We start from the raw sequence: 22,410 nt of genomic DNA on the forward strand, positions 1-22,410 counted from the left end.
ACCCGCGGAAGCCGGCGGCACACACGCAGGCGCCGGTGATGGGGTTGCACAGGGCGCCGTTCTGGCACTGGCACCGGTTGCTGCAGTGGGGGCCCCAGTGGTCGCCGTCACAGCCTACGAGAGAGAGCACAGGCAGGTTGAAGGGAATCCGGGCTGGCCTGGGAAGCGGGTCAGCACCGACGCCCGAAGGCCACCGCGTGTCCACCACCCCTCCTGCCTCGGTGGGCTCCGCAGGGGGTCTGGGCAGCCGCTTTGCCCCTCAGCTATCCCCAGGACGCCCAGAGTCGCGGCAGCTGACACTGGCGGGGGACTCAGGCCCCTTCAGGTCTCTCCGCTCCCTAGGCCCTCTTCTGCTGCACGAACCGGGGTCAAAGCTGCTCCACTGAGGTGGTTGTCACTCTGTCCTCTCAGCCAGGCCTGTCCCCTCCCCATCTGCCAGCCCTCCTCTCTGTGACCCTCTCTGGGCCTCTTCTCCCTCCCTCCCTAGCTCAGCCCGGCTCCCCCTTCTCTGTGTCCTGCCTTCCCCCACCCCTTCGTGTTTCTCACCTCTGTCCCATGGGAACAATTCTTCTAACTCCCCGCCCCCGCCCTGGCTCCATCTTCCTCTCACCCTCCTGGTCTCTTTGTCCCTTTCAGTAATACCTATGGCCGCCCCTGGTCGCCTCAGCTTCAGGTCCATTTCATTACTTCCCAATCTGCCAGCTTCAAGAAGGAGCCGGAAAAAGAAATGCCTCCCCGGGAGGTGACAGACAGCCTCCAAGATCTTTACGTGTAATTAAACATTTCAAAGAGTGATAGCCGAACCAGCTCTGCAGAAATTCACACAACAGCTGAGCAAAGGGGCTGAGCGCTGGAGGCAGAGCCCAGGAGGGTCACCCACCCTGCCGCCACCTCACCTGGTGCCCCCAGGACACAAAAATGTCCGCAAAGGGCAGCCTCGCCGATGTGAATTCGGGCGTGGGGGATTCGGGCATGGGGTGGCAGAAATAATGTTCTAGAAGCTCAGCAAAGAGAAAGATTGCTCCCAGCTAAGGAGGCCAGGCACGGCTGCCTTGGAGAGGAGGCATCTCCGGTGTGCTGTGAAAGATGGCTCACTTGTCTGCCTGCAGTACTCGAAGTCCCGTGTTCTGGGAAGTCTCTCCGTCCCAGGAGAGCTGGAGAGTTTCATCACAGATGATCACTTGATCTCTGCGGCCGGGTTTGCACGGTTTAGGTACTCAGAGTATTATGGTTTAGACTGAAAATGTCCCCGAGGGTCCCATGTGTTTGGAAAGCGTTTGGGTCCTTGGGGCACTATACCCACCAGTGGGTTTATCCTTGTCCTCAGCTCCTCCCTTTTTGCCCTCTGTTTCCTGGTGGCCATGGAATGAGCAGCTGTCCTCCCACCGGGCCTCCACCATACCATTTCTACCGTGGTGCCGGCCGACCATGTACCGACCCCTCTAAACACATTAAGCAGAAATAAACCTCTCCTCCTTGAAGTTGTGGGTGTTGGGTATTTTGTCCCAGGGATGGGGAAGTGACTGAGACACAGAAAGTAGGCGTGGCAAGGTGCCAGCAGGGTAGCCTCTGTAAGACCAAAGGCAGTGGCACTTCGGAGCTGTGCATACAGGGGAGTGCAAGGTTCAGTGTGGCCGATGAGGCCGTGGGAAACGTGGCGGCTAAACAGTTGATGGAAGGGTCACACCATCAGCCCAGCGAACTCCACGTGTTCCTTCCACTAGCTGAGAGGGTCAAGCTAGGGTCAAGCGGTCAGTCCACCACCCTTTAACAAGCAGAACCACCAAGTCCTGGCATCCGTCTCCGTCCCTCTCTTCTTCATCTGTGCCCCAGCAATTCACACAACACACTGAGCTGGCCTGCGGTGGCCCAAAGATCTGCACCCCACAATGTCCACCTGGTATCACGGTGAGACAGAAGCCAAGTGCCTTTCTAGCGACAACCCCATTCACACGCATAGGACAGAGTGAGAGCAGCCCAGGTCTCCTACTCCACCCTCTCCCTGGGACACAAACCCAGGGAGTAGAAAGACTGGAAGAATTACCAACAGTAGCTTTTTTGTTTGTTTTGAGATAGGGTTTCACTTTGTACCCCAGGCTGGCCTTAAACACCTAGGAATCCTCCTGCCTCAGCCTCCTGAGTGCTGAGATTATAGCTGTGTACCATCACATCTGGCTGTAACATTTATCTATCTTTTCTTTGTTGCTAAATACATGTGGTGCACATAAATTAATTGTACATATGAAATGACTCCTGTAATGATGACCACAGTTTGAATGGCAGGTACTATCTGGGAAGTTTTACCTACATTAACAAAACTGAACCTGGGGCTGGGGAATTAGCTCAGTGGCACTGCACCTGCCTGGCAAACACAAGGTCCTGAGTTCGATCCCTGGTACCAAAACCAAAACCAGACAAAACCAAATCTGTGTAACCGTGTGATTTTGACTTTATTATTTTCCCATTCTGCAGATGGGGAGACTCAGAGCCAGAGGTTAAGGGACCGTCCAAGGTTATAGCAAGGGCAGGCCCAGGTCTTCTGCTTCCAGTTCTCTGCTGCAGCGAAACAGGGCATGAGCTGGAGGATACACCAAGTAGGAGGCCCCGAGGACAGGACGGCAGCTGCAAAGCAAAAGCCAGGGACACCACAGAAACTGCCACCTCCTCTCTGCGCAGCACTGTGAGCAGCCTCAGAATCCAGAGCAAGAAATGTCCTTTGTTCCCTGGACCACAGTCACTGCCCCAAATTTTGGGGTCCAGTTTGTGCTGGGAAAAGACGGGGCACTCAGTTCTGCTCTGTGGACTGAGTGTGCTCCATTCTCCCTGGCACTGCCAGAACCTGGCAGGAGGCAAAACCGCGTGTGTTTAACCCAGGAGTGTCCGACCTGGTGCTGTAATGAGGGGCATGTGGGCAGCGCAGAAACGGGCACACGCTGCTCTCGCATCACAGACTGGAGTGTGAGTGTGTACTTACACACACGTGTGTGCTTGTATCTGCATGTTGGATGAGGCTAAAAATAGGTGGCAAGGGCTGTTCTGTGAGAAACCATTGCAATGAACAGAAAATGTTTGTTGACTGAAAAGAAGTAAAGCTCTGTAGATCCATGAATACAGAGGCAAACATCCCCTCTCATGGAAAGTGACAGGAAAAGGCTACGCTCAGTTTAGAGTATTCTGACTAGGAGAGCAGGGAAGTGTATGATCCCGTCTGAAGAGATCTCTCCCCAGAGCGATTCACTGGGAAGAAAATGTTAGGGAGGGCAGGGATAAACTTCAGTCACTTGAAAACACCTCACTCCCCAGCAGGGACAGAAATGAGGCGGAAGGGCAGCAAGTCAATATCCTCTGGGGAAGGTGAACGAATCACAGCAGGGCGTCACATTGTTCCCTCGGTAACCGGACTGCCATCCAGTGTGGCCTGGGACTGTCGTCACCTTCCCCTGTCTTGCTGCCTTTGCCTCCCACAGTCTCTCATTCCTAATTACACCTGCCTTCGGCTGATTTTTCAAGTGGCTCTGCGTCTCTGAGAAGCTACTGGAGGCTTAAAAGAGCAGCAGGAAGGGTGCGGCCTGACAGCTTGGCCCCTTCGGCTCTGGGACCTCGGCCTGTGAGTTCCTGGGTCCCCTGGGGTGTGACTCTCCACCACCGACTTGAGCAGGGATGAGCGTTCTGATTTGTAACTACAGTGAATGTGGCTGATCGATCAGTATTCTTGTCCTGAACACATGGTAGAGAGGCTCAGGTTACATAACTTGTACCAGGCCGCACGGCTGGGGAGTGAGTAGGAGTCTGCTAACACCTGCTGTCCTGCTGGGTGCAGCCTGGCATTGATGGAAGGGAGACAGCAGCCACCCTGGCACATGCAGAGGGAGAGAGCGGAGTTTCCAAAGATCCTTGTGCAGGGACAGGTCCGTGGGTCCGTTTTCCCTGACACAGGCTATTTCCCCTTGTCTAAGTTACTTCTTTCATTGCTGAGACAACATACCCAATGATCAAAGTTGAAGGAGGAAAGGCGTATTAACACAGTGCGCAGAGGCTTCAGCCCATAGCTGGCTGCTTCCAAGGCAGGGCGGCACGTGGCAGAGGGGTCCCAAGAGGAGAAACAGTTCACAGCGGGCACATGACAACAAAGCTGGCAAATGACAAGACCAGCCACGGCCATAGCTCTTTGTACCTTACCCAGGCTACCTGCCCTCACCCTTTGTTTGTTTGTTTTAGTGTTTTGTTTTGTTTTTAACTTTATTAACTTTATTTTCAAATCTTTTCAATTTTCTTCTTATTTTTTACACCAAAAAAAGGCATCAATACTTTTCATTCCACTCTTGTCAACTTTAGCCAAAGCCTGCTGAGCTGCAGTCATTTTGCTATTTTTCTTTTTGGCCTTCAGATCTTTAGTGTTAAACTTAGTGTAGTCTTCTTTTGCTTCTACTGGCTCATCTGAAATCTTTAGTCTCTTTGATGGAGGGCTTGGCGTTGAAGATGAAGTTTCTGGAAGCTTTAAGTATTTAGATAAAGTCATCACTTAATTCTTTAGGGATGTAATCAGATATCAGACCATGGGCATAATGAATAAAATCCTCTTCCGTGTCACTGGAGATCTGGTCACTGGAGAAAAATGCAGCTGACTGTCCTGGACACCAACACTGACATGATTGGTTTTTAATGCTGCCACTGCCTGATTAACCTTTTTTTTTTTCCCCCAGCCACTTTAATGTCCTCTCTTTGCTGTACTTGCAATATTTCTTGTTGTCTATTTCTTTTTCTTTCATTACATGACAAAAATAACTGCTCAAGTTCAGGAAGTTTCAGGAACAAGATGCAATTTGGAGCTGGGCATGGGGGCGCACGCCAGTAATCCCAGTGCTCGGGAAGCTGAGGCAGGAGGATCGCTGTGAGTTCAAGATCAGCCTACACAGTGAGTTCCAGGTTAGTCTCAACTACATAGTAAGATGCTGTCTCAAAAAAAATAAAAATAAAAAAACATAAAGAAAAGAGGCAAAAAAAAAAAAGGTGCAATTTGGAAACACATCATCCACCACAACAACTTGATCCAGGGCCTGAAACTTTCCCTCTTTGCCAGCTTTCATGAGGCAAAGGAGGAGCAGAAACAGAGGGTGCATGGGTGTAGCACAGTGAAGGAGACCTCCTGACTGAACTGACTCATTTATAAGCCAGGAACGGTGCTTTTCCTTGAAAACTTTGATTTCAAACAGCTGCTTTAGACACATATCAAACAAGTAAATGGCTCCTTCCCCTGAGCGTGGCTTTACCAAGTTTATAAATGTTAGGCTACTTTTCGTGTCCTTTGCAGCATCTTCTACGTATTCTGGAACATGTGATGCCCGGCGCAGTTCCCTTCCCCGCGGTCTGCGCCCATGGCCACGCCGCCCTCTCCTCAGGGCCGTGCATCCATCACACCACACTGCCTCACCCTTTAATCCTAGCATTGGATCGTGAATGAACCCCAGCATCACACACCCAGATCCAGCCCTCTCCAGAAAGCCCCACCTACGACACACGAGGCTTCGGAGGCCACTGAGACACAAGCCGTAACATCCATCATTTTACGCTCTTTGGTTAAGATAACTCATTTATTGTTTTATTAGAATTTTTCTATCTTCTTAAAAATATATTTAATATAGGTTTTTCATGTTAATCATTTTAAGGGTACAACTCAGTGGCGTTAATTACATTCACAGCATGTACACATTAAAACCACTATTTTCAAATCTTTCCATCATCCCAAAAAAGAAACTGTCCCCAATTAATCAGTAACCCTCCATTCTCCCCACTTAGCTAGCAGTAAACTTTAATTTTCTTTCTGAATTTGTCCTAGATACTTCATACAGATGGAATCATACCTATCACTCTTTTGTATTTGGCTTATATATTTAGCATAACGCCTTCAAGGTTTATTCATGTGTCAGTAGTTCATTCCTTTTCATGACTGAGCAATATTCCATTGTATGACTACACTACATTTTGCTTGTCCACTTCTCTGTTAATGGACGCATGGGTTGTTTCCACCTCTGGATATTATAATTAATACTGCCATGAACACTGGCATAGAAGAATATTTTTTATTTCCAGTATTGGAGATCAAAACCAGACTTCATACTTAGCAGACAAGGGCTCTGTCACTGAACTATACTCCTAGCCCATGTGTGTCTTTTTGAGTACCTAAGGATTATTTTTATTTTGCTACTAGAGATTGAACTCTAGTTCTTGCACGTTAGGCAAATGCTCCATGACCAAGCTACACCATCAGCCTTTTAAAATTTTTACTTGAGACAGGATCTTGCTGAGTTGCCTAGGCTGGCCTTGAATTTATAATCCTTCTGCCTCAGCCTCCCATGTAGTTGAGATTACAAGCATGGGCCACCATCCCTGGCTCAAGGATCATTTATTAAAAGCACAAATAGAAAAAAATTATTGTGTGGTAATGGGGATTGAACCTTAGGCTGGCTAATACATTTTTGTGCCTTTTTTGACTTTTCTTTATTAGGAACAATCACTGGGTCATTTCTTGCTTTGTGCAGTCTGTCACCACTTCTGTGTTAGTTTGGGAGTCTTGTGTCCAGCCTCTTTCAACTTCCCTGGGGTCCTCTTGGGCCGGGACGTGTCCTCACTTTGTGATTGCCTCTGCTGTCCCTCTGCTCCCCCACAGCCCTCCCAGCTGGGCACAGGGAGAGCCGTCTGCAGTGCTGATGGATCCCTGGCCATCCTGGCTCTCAGCTACCAAGTGCCACCTTGCCCATGGCTGCGGGAGTTCACTTCCCTGGACAGCACCCTCAGCCTGGCTGTACATTAGCACCCACCAGGTGGCTTAAAGTACTGCCCAGATCACCCCCAGATGCTCTGATTTCACTGAGCACCCACAGGTGGCCGGGGCCCAAGCCAAAGTAATCTAAAAAGCTCTCCAGACAAAATCCCCTTTCCTCCCGGGGCCTCTGTTCTCAAAGGCCCTCCAGGAGTGGGCAGGAGGATGCTGGGTGAGGAAGCTTGGCCACAAGCAGGAGTTCTGAGAGCCAGCAGAGAGGGCCCTGACCCTGTGCCACCCAGGCTTACACGATATTCATGCCCAGAACCCCTCCTGGAAGTGGACCACAGCCCTCATCTTCCTATGAAAGAGCAGGAGGTGCTGACAGCCTCAGGTTTGCTCCAGAGTCCATAAAGCAGCAGGCACGGAGGCAGAGACAGAACGGCCGCCATCTGAAACCACTCCAGCTGATAAATAAAGTGACTTCCCAGGGATCCAGGCCATTTGTCAACCAACTTGCCCCAATAAAAGCATAGTCTAGTTCTTGGCAGCTGAGCCCTTCCACTTTTTCCAGGCCTGAGCTACGGTTCTGAAGGAGCATCCAAGAGTGGGTCAGAGCCAGTACTGTGCAAACTTTGCAGCCCACAGCCTCTCTCGGCCTGTATTTTACACCTGCAAAATGACAGATTTGGGTTGGGCGTTCTGGCCCGGAGGGGACAACCCTTATCAAGAAGGCATCTGAGAACAGAGGAAGGCATTTAGATTGTCACAAATGACCAGGGACATTTATGCCTGCGAGGTCCCCCAAATTCCAGTGGGGGCCCCATTCTGAAACGCTGGTAAGTCAATGCTGGCACCTCTTCCAGGGCTAATTCTCTGGTCCCCATTCGAGAAATGGGCTGGAGGGGCTGGGGTGGGAGGTGTGTTTGTGTTTGTGTAAAAGACAAACTCGAGGTGGTAACCCAGGCTCTGAGCTGGCAACTACTCACACCCCTGTCTTCCCACCGTGTAGATGGCTGGAATGAAACACTCACAGACCAAGGTGCTGCAGATTAAAGCCCAGCTCTCCTGCCACAGGCCCTGGGCTGGGAAGATGCTGACGGCACAGGATTACAAGGACGCACCATTAGCTGCGGTGATCTATTTATTACACTTGTTACTTCCTTGGCGTTGCTCACACATACGATTGAACCTCCCAAGACTCAGAGAGGAGGCTGCAGCTCCTAGGGTGGCTGGGACGGAGTGGGGAGCCCCTGCCCGTGGAAAGCCTGACCACGAGAGACCCATGGGGCCAGCCGTGCTCTCATACGGGCCGCTTCATTGAGCCCTGCCTGTTCCAAAGAGGACCTGGGTAAATACGTGAGGTGGGACTGTCACCCCATTTTCCAGCTGGGAAAACTGAGCCTCAGGAGCTTTTAAGTCACTAAGGCAGCATCATTCAGCCTTGGCCTTGTCCACAGGCGGGGACAGGAAGTCCCTCACTGCAGGACTGTCCTGTGCACGGAGGCCGGGGGCAGCGTCCCGCCCCACAAACCTCAGGAGGGCTGGTTGTCTCCATTCTAGAGGGGAGGAGTCAGCTGAGGTGTGGGTGGGCACCCGCACCAGCCCTGCTCCCAGCCAGGGTGACCTGGCTTGCCTCCCGCAGGGACAGGGAGCAGCACTGCCCCAGGGAGATATGAAGCTGAATTTGGTATTGGTTTGGTATTTTTGGCGGGGGAGTAGGATTGAATTCAGTCGGGGCCCTCAAACTGAGCTACATCCTCAGCCTTTCTATTATCTATTTACTTTTTTTTTGAGACAGGGTCTCCCTATGCAGTTCTGGTTGAACTTGAACTCACTACATAGCCCAAGTTGGCCTCAAACTCATGGAAATCCTTCTGCCTCAGCCTCCTGAGTGACGAGATCACAGGTGTACATCACCATACCTAGATTCCTGAGTTTATTTATACCTGTGCTGTCCTGTTGAGAAGTGGTTCGGGCCCCCAGAAAGGGAGGCGGCCTGTCCAGGTCCCTGGTGACAGTCAGGGAACCCTGGCCAGGTGTCCTCTGTGTGATCAGAAAGACACGGTCTCTGGAGGTTAACCTGCCCTCTACCCTGGTCTCCACAGGAACTCATGTGCCCACCTCCAGCCTCCGCCTCTGGCCGCCCCATCTCTGGGATAAACGTGCCTCAGTGACCTGGCAGCTCTGCCTCTTCCCCTCCAGCAATGGGACTGGGGGACCCTGTGAGGGTAGGCGGGGCTGCTCAGGAGTCGCCACCCAGGCTCTGACAGACCAGTTCCACTGTCTGCACTTCTGATCTTCGGCCTTCCACTGCCTTTGAAGCTTGCAGCTCCAAAGACCATTTATCTCCATTTGCCTAAACCCAAAATCCATGGCTGTGCACAAAGGGAAACCCCCCTTGGGACAGCCTTTCAAAGGCAGCGGGGACCCCGCCCGCCTGCCAGGGGGCCCCCCAGGGTGGCCTGCTCACTGCCAGCGCCACCCCCACCTCCTTTCGGTGCTCCCAAGCAGACTCAGAACGGGGTGGGGACCACAGGGAGGCAGGACCAGGCTGTGACGGCGCAGCCTCAAGGTGCCCGGTGTCTCAGAGGGGTGGGGTGGGCACTGGGCTCTCGGCCTCTCATATCCAGAGCTCCCCAGCTGCCGTGCTTTCTCTGGGTTCCCACACAGACTGAAGATTAAGCAGCGAAAGGAGGGAAACATGTGCGAAAGCAAGGTCTCTCCCTGGAGCTGTCTCGTTTCTCTGGGTCAGGAAGTTCTTCGGAGAGATTTCCTGACTTTCTATGCGGTCGTCCCTTCTCCGTGCTCTCCCAGCAGCCACAGAGCCCTCCCTGCCAAGGCTGCCCATGGGCTGCAGTCAAAGGGCCTGGGGCCTGAAGGAGCTTCCTGTGCGGCATCGCAGGCTGCAGGCTGAGCCCCACGGAGACCAGCAGGACACAGAGTATCTGCGAGGTGGGGTGACAAGTCGGTGAGTTCGCAGGCACCAGGCAGAAGAAAAGGTGCCAGAGTCCTTTGGATCTGGCACCCAGATTAAGTGCCAGTCAGAACAGGGCTGAGCTGGGCAGGAGGGACCTGCTGTTGTCCACCTCACTGCTGCTGTCCAGCTCATCCTCGGAGTGACACAGCTGTGACATAGTTGGGGGTCGCCACAGTGGAGGACAGGGAGAACCCCCCACGCTTGCTGCCGCTCATTACAAACATGATCTGTGTTTTCTCCTGGGTCAGCCAAGGACTCAAAAACCATTCTTGCTGAGCCATGACCTTCACTTGGGCCTACAGATGCCCAGTATGTAAACAAAACCAGAACGAAGCTTGACCTCCATTTTGTAGCCTTGTGACTGTAACTTGGTGACATCCCTCAGCCGGGCCCATGGGTACATCGAGCACTGACGGCGTGAGCACCTGTCTAGGAGCTGCTATGTGAGGTTGGTTAGACCTGGATTTACTTGATTTCATCTCTTTCAAGGCCGAGGACACCAAGATAGGAGGCGTTCGGGGACATTCAGCCATACCCGGAAGCCTCCAGCCACTGTCCTGAGCCTCTGATCACCTGGACTCCAGGGAAGGCGGAGCCCACATGACTGAGACCCCACAGACCGTCTTTGGGGGTGAGCCAGTATGAACCCCTGAATCAAGTGTGCCCCCTTCCAGCGACGTGGGCTGGAGTCCTTTCCCATCTTCCCTCTGACCTTCCAATTCAAGCTCCCCACCCCCCTGTAAGTTTGTGCTTTAGTTTCAATTCTCGTTCCTACTAAAGCAAGGATTCGTGGTACCGAGCAGCAGGAGTGGGTGCCGTACTAGAAGTCTAGCAGAAGCCACTGTTACTCTCCTGGAAGGGCAGAGCCCTTGGGGTCAGCATGGCCTTTGCTGAGGATCAGCAAAGTGTAGGGCGTGCTGGGAGGGCCTGGCCCACCCTGGGTCCACAGGGTAAGCACAGCCAGGCACCCGGTACCAGCAGTAGTCGTGGGCAGCCTGTGAGCCAGGGAAGGGGTTAAGCTGCCTTGCAAGGTCCCCAGAAGAAACAGGATTTGACACAGGGTCACGAAGGAGGGACAGGACTCGGTGGTTGGGGAACGGGGCAGAGAGTGGGATGGGTAGGGGGTGTAGTGCAGCAAAGGCAGGGAGAACAGAGAGTGTGGGGGACAGTCCGGGGCTGCGGGGGGCCAGCGGCTCACCAAATGAAGCCCAGAGCTCTGCTCCTCTGATAAGGAAAAGACTTGTTGTCTTGCTTTGTTAGCTGTTTCCCAACCCATCACAGATGCAGCCGATCCTGAGTGTGGCTCACATGCTGTGCACAGAGCCCGGAGTCACCATGACAATGTGACAACACGGACTCGCATGGAGGGAGGGTCCTCAGCCACGCGTGGCTGTCATGGCTCTGCTGAGGTTGCTATCTTTGATGGCAAGCCTAAGTACTTATGATAAAGAGAACTTCTGTAAGTAGTCTGAAACCTATGCAACGTTAAGGAAATACAGAACAACCACTGTCTTTCGCTTCTGTAATTTGCTTTGCTTTGCGTGTTTCTTAGGACAACAATACCAGAGGTTTCATCATTAACTACAAAGCTTAAAGACACATAGCCCCAGTTTAAAATGTTTTAAGATTAACAGATGCCGGAGGTGCTTAGCTGCATCCCCAGGGTGAGACCAGATGTTCAAACTAAGATAACAATCGCCATACCTTACAAGCAAAGTACACTTAGACCCTAAACCCTAAAATTTCTGTAAATCATATGCCTAGAAAAGAGAAGATGAAAGGAATTGCCACCAGTCCTGCTTTCCTAACCCTGACCCCTACTCTTGTGGGCTAGAATAGCTAACTAGGCAGATCCTAAAGATAAACATCCTAACCACAAAGAAGATGCTACATTTGGGTTAAAATTAAGCTGTCTTGTGACCATGACTTGTAAGGCAGATGTAACCCAGCCCAGTCCGTCTTATGGCACAGCACTTGGTGCAGGCCGACCCTTTGCTAGCAAAGTAAATGTTTTTTTTTTTGTTGTTGTTGTTGTTTTACCCACTCTTGCGTCTCTGTGTGTCATTTATGAGTTCCTTCCACAGCATTTACTCTGGCTTCCTCATCTTGCCTGGCCTGGAGCGCGGCTGAGCTGTGGCCCACAGAGCACAGGGCTGGCCGAGGAGAGGGGACAGGCACACAGGGCACTTCCCTGGGGACCCTGGCTGTGTCAAGTCCAGTCCTTTTGTCTCCTTGGGGAATTCTGTGGATTTCCAAGGGTGACCATGCTGCCAAAGGACCAAGGACAATGTTCAAAATGGTAACCAGTAAGGCAGGGCACTGGCAGGCTGTGTGGCTGCCACAGTACCTGCTGGCTGCACCCGGGACAGCAGCAGCTGATACACACACAGCCCATCAGACACAAGATGTTGATTGATACACGTGCCCTGATTTTTCTTCCCAGGTGACCAGTGATTTACGGGCATCAACAGGATTTGCAAAATGCACACAACAAATGCCAGCTGGAGCCAAATCTGGTGGGTGCACACTCATAATCCCAGCAGTTTGGGAGGCTGAGGCAGGAGGATCAAAAGTTCAAGCCCAGGCAGGCAGGGCAACTTGGTGACTTAGCAAGAACCTGTCTCAAAATAAAAAAAAGGGCTGCTCAAGTGCAAAGGCTCTGGGTTCTTTAATATTCTTCTGAGTCCCTGTGTAGTTAGCATGCTCTTTAAATGCTGCAAGGAAAGGAAACTTGCTAGCCAGAGTAACCCTGCTTATCTGCAGCGCCTCTGACCTTCAAAGGCCCCTATGCTTCCAATCCTCACAGCAAAGGCAGCATTCCCATTGCACAGATGGACAGACTGAGACCCAGAACAGGGAAGCTGCTTTCCCGGCACCACCCTAGGCCGCAGAAGAGGGGAGACACCGTCCTCCACACATTACTTCCGCAGCAGGTTCCTGGGGCCGCCTGCTCAACCCTGTCTTTTTATGTACGTCATGGTCCTTTGTCCCAGAGAAGGAGAGGGGCTCTGATGGCAGCCTCTGGCTTGGCCTGCCAATCAGAGGACACTCTACCCATCACTGCTGGTAACAACCTCTGTATTCCCTGGAGAGGAGGCCTGAGGGTGAGTGACAAACGTCCGTCCTGTCTGCCAAGATGGGCTAAGGTGGTGTCCAGCGCAGTCACACTGCGCAGCAGGGGCAGTCTGCAAAGCTGGCTGCTCACCCACCACCCACTCACTCAGTGACCTTTTACTGAGCACCTACTATGTGCAGGCACTGGAGATGGGGCGGAGTAACCAGTGGCAGAGAGGGGCCAGGATTGGACAAGGCCCTTCATTCGGGGCTTTGCTTGGACACTGCTTGGCCTTGAGCTCATCATGTAGCCCAGGCTGGCCTTGAACTCCAGGAGATCTTCCTGTCTCAGCCTCCTGAGTGCTAGGATTACAAGCATGCACCACCGTGCCTGGCTGCCTGGCTCTTTTTTTGACTTGGTATATGTGCTGTCATGAGCACTCTGTCTTTTCTTTATAGAATGAACTCAACCTTACACTGTACAATCACTGTCATGTATTGTTTATTGCCGGGGACTTCCACTGGCCCCAGGAGGTGGGACCAGGGGAAGGCGGGGAGGGAGAGAGAGAGAGAAGGAGAGAGAGAAGGAGAGAGGAGAAGGGGGAAGAGAGAGAGAGAGAGAGAGAGAGAGAGAGAGAACACGAACCAGTCCTCTTCCCTTTTCTGCCCAGTATGATGGAGCCCGCAGGAGGGCTGGGTAACTGCGGAGGGGGTCAAGTCACCAGGAGTCTCTGAAGAGGTGCAAACCGAGCTCTCCTAAATCACAGCGCCCCCTTCAGGAGGCTGGGGAGGTGAGCGAGCAAGAAGGGGGGAAGGGATGCAAGGAGGGCGAGGCTCGCTGCGCGCGAGGGAGGAGCTAATGGTCCTCGGGCTACTGGTGCCCACTGCCCAGCCCGCAGCAGCAGGTGGCTTTATTAAGCGGACATCCGGGCATCGTCCGGGGCTTGAGACTCCGCCTAGAAGCCCCCCGCCCCGAGATTCCTACTCCTGTGTGACCTCCTGGTTCATCCCAGCTTCTTCCCTACAAAGAAGGGAGGGCTCCTATTACTCCCTGAGAGGTGTTCAGCAGATTCAACAAAACATTCACGAAATTGCGGAGATAAGCGAATGGATAAACAAAGTCATCGATCAAGACTCCTTATAAGCAAGGGTAAACTCATTAGGTAGCTGAATTAGAATTGGGATTCGCTCATTATGCACTGCAAACATGTACTAATGAAAATAAACATTTTTTTAAAAAAAGTACCAGCAGGTCATTATCAGCCAGCCACAGTGGTGTACTCCTGTAATCCCAGCAGGGCGGAAGCTGAGGCAGGAGGATCACAAGTTTGAGTCCTGCTGAGGCAACTTAGTGAGACCCTGTGCCAACATAAATTAAAAAGGCAGGGGATGTAGCTCCGTGGTAGAGCACCTTGGGGTTCAATCCCCAGCACTGTGCAAAAACGAAATTGTTTTAAACCTTGCTAATAATAATGATAGGTCATTACAGCCATCACCTGACATAAACCCCATCAGGACAGACACAGGGGTCGGGATTGCCCCCACACACTGGGGTTCCAGGAAGCAGGGTGGAGGAGAGGGAAGGGCAGCTGGAGCTGCAACTCCAGGGCCACCCACTGGGCAGGGAGCTGGGCTGCTCTCCCCAGCCCTCTGGGTTCCACCCTGGCCTCACTCCCAGTCACCACGGCTCTGGGCACGATGCCGTTGGAGGAGATGGCGCCCCTGGTGTGGAGAGACAAGCGTTGAGCCCTCGGGAAGTCAGAGCCAGCACCACCGCAGGGACCGTCTGCTTCCTCCCTGGGCCACACAGCCCAACATGCAGTCCAGCGTGTGTTAGGGGCTCAGTGAATGATTCACCAGCAAACTGTGTATGAGAAGCGTCAGAGGAGCCGGGGATACAAAGGGGGACAAAGTCCCCAAAGTCCTCAACAGCACTGCGGTACACGACCAAGGACACAGGAGGGACCGCACCAGAAGCCCAGGAGCTGGTGGCCAGGAGAGGCAAGGCACACCTTGTGCCCAGGGGCTGAGGCATGGCCTGAGCTGAGACTGCTGGGCCTGTGGAGGTCCAGGTGCACGGGAGAAAGGACAGCAGGGAAGCCTGGCCAGGCGGCCTCCAGGTTCCCTATGCTCCCAGGTGTAAAGCTGGGGGTGGGGACAGGAATTCGGCCTCAGCAAGCTCACCGGTGGAGACCTAGGGGTGCCTTGGAAGAGCCTGGAATGGAACCACCCGCAAGCAGTATGCGCCAGTGAGTGTAAGGGCCGCGCGTTAAGACAGGTTCCCGCTCCTCAGGACCTGCTGGGAGGGCTGCCATCGCCCCACCCACCCACATGCAGCCATGAAAGTTTCTCAACATCTACTCTGTACAGTGCACAAACTGAACACCAGTACCTAGCCACTCTGGCTGGGTGGTATCAGAGAGGAGAGGGGTTTAACAACTGAGAAAGAAGGGACGCTCTTTACACTGCAACAATTTGGACGCTCTCGGGCCAAGGAGAGGATGCTGTCACCACCAAGGGTCAGATTTCCTGGACATCTCTCCTCGCCTCTGCTCCACAGATCTCCCGTGCCTTCCCAAAGGGTCAGATAGGAGGACCAGGCGAGGGTGCTGCAGCTGCACAGGGTGAGGCACAGATGTGGGCAGCAGCCGGAGGCCCTGGGAGCCGGATGCGTTGCTCACAGACCCCAGCCCTCAACCCCCCGCAGTGTGTCTTCCCTTTTCCTTCTGAAAGGCTTTCACTTTCACAGGAAACCGGGTCTGGTGAGAAGGGAGCCAGGGTAAACTCAGGCACAGTCAGGAAGCTTTCGAATCCTGGCCCCGGGCTCTGTGCTCCTCTCCTGTCCCAGTCAGGGGCTGGGGGACCCAGTCGCCTAACTGCAGCTGGGTGGGACTGGAAAGGGGCCCGAAAGCCAGCTGTGGGGAATCAGCTGAGCTGGGTCTTCTCTGGAAGCTGCGGGGCAGGGCCATCTTGCCTACAGCTGGGCGGGCGAGACAGGCTTTCACTGCCCAATGAGCTCCCACTCAGGCCGTCTCCAAGGGGCTTCTGGGGGACCCAGGCAAAGCAAACACTGAAGTTGGTTCAGCAGACTACTTGTCATGGCTCGGCTGCGGAGAGAAGCTGCTGATTACAGCGAACAAACGGGAGGTGGCCACCTCAGCAGCCTTTGGGGGTCTGGTCGCTCACAGAGCTCAGGGGAGCCCTGGCCAGTTTCCCCTCACAGAGAGCTTAGAAGACACGGCGCGGGGGACCTGGCATGAACTCGGGGTGCTAAGACGTGAGAATTCAAAGCATGAGCTGTAAAGACCAACACCGCTGGCGCAGTTACCGTGGGCGAGTTATTAAAGCTTTCTGCGCCTCAGTTTCCCCCATCTGTAAAGTGAACCAACAACCCCTACTTGGTAGGTCGTTGTCATAAGCACACGAGATCACACATGCCAAGTGCAAAGTAAGTGCACTACAAATGGCAGGAATTATGATTGTGGAGGGCCAGGGCAGGCAGATCGGAAACCTCCGGGTTAAGAGTCCTGTAAGGGACTCTGGCAGGGTGAAGAGGAGGACATAAGCATGAAGGATTAGAGTCACGGACGCCTTAGCAATTACCTAGTCTGGCTCACCCCAGTAAAGTGAAGGAGCAGAGACTAAAAAGCAAGATGATTTTTCTGAGGCCATGTGATGAACGGGGGCCTCCAGAGGCCCAAAGTGTTTCTTAGATGCTGAAGTGTCTAAGCTGATGCACAGATGTGAGCCAGGACCGAGCATCCTGACACCCCCAGCACTGCCTTTCTTGCCAGTGTGTGTTGGGGGTACAGTGAATGCTTCTCCTTCACTGTCATGTTCTTCACAAGACCCATGAAAACACATTTCTTTCTTCCTTTCATTCCTTTTTTAAAATTTTGTTTTTGTTTTGGAGGGCCACACTCTGTAGCCCAGGCTGGCCTCAAACTCACAGAGATCCTCCTGCCTCAGCCTCATACAGGTATATGCCTCTATGAACACAAGTTTTCTACCCCTGGGTGTGAAGGGGGCACAAGAAGGTAACACTGGCCCAGGAAGAGCCATTGGGCCTGAAAACTGCTGGAATGTGCCCAATGGCCCAAGAGCACCAGGAGAAGGGGCAGGTACAGGTAGCTATGGGTGGCTGAGATGCCCTTTCAACCAGAGCCCTGCCCTCATTGCTCCTCTGCCTAATCTCCACAGTAATCCTGCCCAGCGGCCAAGCTGGTGTGGTCACTGCCTCACCTAGAGCCCTTCACAGCTCCAGACTGACTTAGGGCTCAAGTCCTCGGGCCTGGGGGCCTAGCATCCCAGGCCTTCACATTCCTGCCCAGCCTTCCCCACCCCTTTGCCCAGAGTCCCACTCCTCAGTCCTATGCCTCCCACCCTCTGCCAAAGAAGTCCCTCTGAGCGCTCTTACTATTCAGTGGTACTGGCCACAGCTCAGGTTTCTCCTGTGGCAAGTGGGAAAGCTGCGGAACTAGGCTAGGATTTCCCTGGTAATGCACTGGCAGCACAGAGCGACTCAATAGTGCCATGGGCTGAGAAGGCTGAAGAACAACCCCAAGACCTGTTAAGTCAACATGTTAAACCCATACCACACCCATTTCAGGAGCTGGGATGCAATGAAAGAAAAGACAATGGCACAGAAGGGTAGAGAACACTGAGGCCCTAGGTTGAGTCCACTTTCCAGACCTTGGTTTCCTTGCCCATTAAATGCAGGGCTCGGGAAAGAGTTCTGCAGGAGCCCTTCTGGACCTTACAGGACCATACAGATGACCCCTGGGGAGGAGGAGAGGGATGAGACTTCCACCAGCATAAAGTGGCACAGAGGGGACTTCAAATGTTTCTGTAACATTTTCCTTAAAAGGGACCTAGAGCAAACACAGTGAATGTGAATAAATATTTGTTTGATCTGAATGGTGGGTTTTTTTTTTTCATACTGTTATCTCCATTTTTTGTGAATCGCACATATTTTGTAACTTTTGAAAGAATGTGGTAGACTTCTTCTCAGCAGCAGCCATTTGCCTGCCTTCCTGCTTGCAGTAAGTAGGAGGCATCAACTCAAAGGTAAACCCTGCATCAATGACAAGGACTGAACGTTAGGGGTAGTGAGATCCCCGTTGGAGCAGGTATTCAATCAGGGGCCACACAGCACTGCATAATGTGGAAGCAGTGGGTGCAGGGTTGACTGTGACCTGAGCAGGCCCTGTCAGTTCTCTGGTGTTAGGTACCAGGGCCCCAAGCTCTTTGCGCTAACAGTGGGGTGTGCGGGAGCTGTCCTTGGTGCTGAAGCGCACACCAATGAACTGGGGGCTGCAGGGCTGAGAGCAAAGCTCTTCCCTACAGCGACCCCCACCCCCGATCCTTCACCTGCCGAGCGGAGATCATTTTATCTGTGCATGAATGCTCGAAGACATGCTTGCAGGATACTTAAGAGCAACTGAATTATTTCCTGGCAATACGATTATGATTTCTGCTCCAGTGATATGAAGTGGAATGGTGTCTCGGTGCAGAGCGAAAAGAAGGTGGTGTGTGGGGTTGAGTTAAGCTCAAAGAACACTAGGGAAAGTTTTCAGAAAGACTGTCCAGTTGGCTTTCCTGTGGGTAAATGAAAACCTTTACAGATGGTGCCTGGTGACATTCACAAGTGTCACAGGCTTTCAGAGTGGAAGTGGCGGTGAGGCATCTCTGAGTGGAAAGCATGTTGTCAGCCGCGGTCCTTGCTGAGCTAGGTGCAGGACAGTGGGGCCTACCTGGGGCAGGAGAAAGGGCTGGAAAGTGAGCGTCAGGACCCACATTTGGTTTTGGATCGGCCACTTCCTGTTCACACTGCAGAGAGCAGCTGGGCTCAAATTCAATGGGGTGGGCTGGGGAGTCTCTTCACTTCCTAACCTTCTGTTTTCTCTGGCAGAAAATGGATATACTAAATTGTGCCCACCAGGATGGCTGTAACAGTGAAATGAAGTCGTGTGATGAAGGGCTTGCTAAGCTGGGCATGGTGGTGCACATCTGTGATCCCAGTACTTGGAGGCTGAGGCAGGAGGACTGCCATGAGTTCAAGGCCAGTCCGAGCTACACAGCAAGACCCTGACTCAAACAGTGGGAGGAGACACTTGGTAACCTGTGGGTCTGTACAACGGGAATCTCACATTACTGATGTCTAGTCCCTGCTCTAGGGTCCTACATGCCTCAGTCACTTGACCTGGGCCTGCACATCTCTAGAGGACGGTAGGACTTGGCCCCCACCAGCTCTACTGTGCATATCAGGCTCCTCCCGGATGTGTGTCTGGGCCCACAGAGCTAAAGCAAGCCGGCCCCAGCTCTCTGAGGGTGGTGGGGAGGGCCCAAGAGAACACCACTCACTCCCTTCCATCTCTGACTCGAAGTGCCCAAGAGCAGACCTTCCTTCTGCCTCTGCCCTACATCCATTGAGTCTGGAAGTGGGTGACTCATCTATGGCGCACCCAGAGATTCCAAAGTCTCAGCGTTCTGTTGAGCTCCCTGGTTCTGGCCTGGCGCTCTCTCTGAGGCTGCCATCCTTGACAGCAAAATTAATTGCTGTTGTCATTCTGCCTTTTGTACCAATATATATTCGAGGAATAAGATATCTGAGTGACATTAAAAAACTGCTAGAGAAAAGCCCTTCTGAAAGACCAGAGCAGTGAGTGCAGAGGGAACAGCTCCCGCCTGCAGCCTGTGCACTTGGACAGACAGCAGGGTGCTTTCCTGGGAAGCAGAGGACGCCAAGCCTGCTGATTCGGCCTTGCAAACAAACACCCACCCCCAGCCAGGGCGAGGTCGCCCGGGGGTGAGGCTAAGCCACAAAGAAGCCTCATGCTGAGTATGACGCGTGCGTTACCCTGGCATCGTTGTGAGGAAGTGGCAGAAAGCCATGTTGCGAGCCCCAGCCACCGACCGAGTTCTTTGTCCCAGCCTGGTTTGAATCCCTCTGCTCGGCTCAGTGGCTCTCAGCAAGACCAGTTCAGCTTCAGACTCGGTGGCTGCACCCTGCAGACCTGCAAGGAGCTCAGGGGTCCTCCATGCCAGTGCCGAGTGTGTCAACTTAGGAAGGCTCATGGGTCAGCACAGGCATGTCACCAGGTCCTTCTGCCACCTCCTCACTACAAGGGCAGTGTGGACATGTGTCACCATCAGCATGAGGTTTATGAACAACAGAACCTCAAATGAGCCAAGTGTACACTAGAGACAAGCTAAGGAGAATACAGTCACACACATACTCTTTGCATAGTACATTCCGGGGCCCATCAAATGCTTCCCCTCAAGCTGGTATTTTGATTTCCTGCAGTGATCTTGTTGGGGAAAAGCTGACTAACTTCCAAGGGCCTAGGCTAAGGTAAACAGAAATTAAGTGATGGCACAGAAAGTGCATTTCTCCATCCCTTCACACAGTCCCAATTAATTTTTCTGTTTGTTTTGAGATAGCATCTCACTATGTAGCCCAGGCTGGCCTTGAACTCAGTGATCCTCCTGCCTCAGCCTCCCAAGTGCTGGAATTACAGGCTCTGCCACCATGCCCACCTCACAACTAAGTGACTCGAATTTAGTGGTGGCAGGGGTGGGTGTGGAAAGAAATTGGGGGCTGGAAAGAAACATGAACGCAGAGCAGATGAGGTCCCTGATGGTGGAGAGCTAGAGGTGGGTGTGAAGGCCTCAGGCCCTTTTGGCAGTACTTCCTGCCACTTCCAAGAGGGATGTGTGGGAAAAAGGAGTGTCTACCATGCAGATCAAGAGCCCAGAGATGACAGAGGCATATACGCTGATAGCACAGAAGTGACAGGAACGACTCACATCACTGCAGCCCAGGGACAGATGGGTGGATAGAGACTGAGATTCACAGATCCATCCATCCATCCATCCATCTCAGTATCAGAGAAATCCTCTCTAAATAAGACCTTTTACAAAGCCTCAAAAGTAAGGCAGAAGTACGAATGTCCCAGAGGAAGAGGGCAGACCTTAGGAAGAGGTCCCAAATCCTGCTTGCTTGGCTAATTTCAGAGTACAAGTAGAGAACAACTAGTTTTGCTTCCACTAAGCACTACACTAGGTGCTATGTCAGTCAGTAACCACCCACACACATGCGTGCACACACACACACAGAGACACAATTACAGTCTGCTCCAACACACTCCTTCTATAGATGAAGACGCGCTTGCCCAGGGAGGGACAGCGACTTGCCCAAGGTCAGAGCTCTTCACCAGGTCTCCAGACCCCATCTGATGCTCTTCCGGTCCATCTACCTGTCCCGTCCCAGAACTGACTTCCGGTGCCAGCCTGGCCTGAGCTGGGAGGCCAGCAGAAAGGGCAGCTCCACCTCCCGCAGTACACAGGAGCCTGTTGCTCTTATGTCCTGGGAGGAAACCCTGATTCTTTGGAGTCAGCTTGCTTGTGGTCTTAATTACTTGTGCACACGAGATCTTGCAATCTGTGCCTGGGGACTCTTTGAATTGTAGATTAATATTCAACTAGCTGGAACGCTCTTCAGAAGGAGGCTGGCGGTAATTAAGTTGGTTAGAGAACACTTCAACCAACTTTTTTACAGCGTGCAAGCGTACTAAATTACCAGCAGAGGGAAGACCGGTCCCTTAGCAATACTTCCCAAGCCATCAGGGATCATGCATCTGGTTCTGAGAAGATGAGAGCGTCTTGGGGATTTCTTTCTCAGGACCAGGGGATGGAGATTTGGGAGCAGGAAAAGGGATGGCTGAGGGGGGCACGTGACCGATAGGGCTAGGGGGCTCTGCCAGTCCATGACTTCTCCTCATCTGCCCAGACCAGGGACCCACAGGGGTCAGAGGTAGACATTTCAAAAGCTTAGGTGGGGTTGTTGAGCAGAATCTAGTGGTGAACATGCTGGTCACATGTGATCTTCTAAACAAAAGGACAAAGGGGACGAAATGAGTCTACAAAGTCTTTGTCTAAAGCTGCAGGTTATTTCAGAAAATAATTTTTGGTACCAGTCCAGAATGATCTGTGGATTTTAGACGGCATTATGCATGGCAAACCAACATAACAGTCATAGTCACTTGCTACTAATGTAGTGCTGAGCTGGTGAATAATTTATTTCTCATACTAAATAAGAGAAGTGTCTCTCACTATTAAGGGAAACTGAGGAAGGAGGATCACAAGTTCTAGTCCCACCTGGGCAACTTAGCAAGACTCTGTCTCAAAAAATAAAAAGGGCTAGGGAAATAACTCACTGGGTTTGATCTCTGTTACTACACATATAAAAGCGGCAAAACCAAAAACACAAAAAACCCAGAAGTGAGCATATACTTTCCTGGTCTATAACTTGCATGAGAAGATTTTTTTTAAGTGGGGCAGGGGAACGGGGTTCACCACAGGACCCAGTAAGATTGCCCATAACCCACAGCTAAGGAGTGGGGCTGGCCCATGTGAACAGCCTGTGTCACCGTGTCTCAGGGGGACAAAGATGCAGAAGGGCACTCTTGAGGGTGTGGTCAGACCATCAGCACTGGGCATCGGGTAGGGGGCCCCTTTAGGTGTGAGAGTGGGGTCAGGACAGCAGCTGAGGGGAGAGTGTCCCCAGCCACAATGCCAGTGTCCATGGAGACCGTGTGGCCGACCCGGGGACAAT

General features: G+C 52.5%; 1 protein-coding gene and 1 pseudogene across 1 annotated transcript in view; both read right to left on the reverse strand.

Moving 5' to 3' along the window:
- The window catches only part of Megf11 (multiple EGF like domains 11), a 213,330-nt gene that overhangs the window by 61,807 nt on the left and 129,113 nt on the right, over nucleotides 1-22,410 (reverse strand). Inside the window, exon 6 of the mRNA XM_010643315.3 lies at nucleotides 3-114. Within this exon, the coding sequence (XP_010641617.1) occupies nucleotides 3-114 (112 nt within the window). The remainder of the gene's footprint in view (nucleotides 1-2; nucleotides 115-22,410) is intronic.
- On the reverse strand, nucleotides 4,277-5,447 carry LOC117283331 (annotated as a pseudogene).

This window comes from Fukomys damarensis, unplaced genomic scaffold (assembly GCF_012274545.1).
Source record: "Fukomys damarensis isolate Sample0158 unplaced genomic scaffold, DMR_v1.0_HiC HiC_scaffold_25, whole genome shotgun sequence".
In the NCBI taxonomy this organism is placed as follows: Eukaryota; Metazoa; Chordata; class Mammalia; order Rodentia; family Bathyergidae; genus Fukomys; species Fukomys damarensis.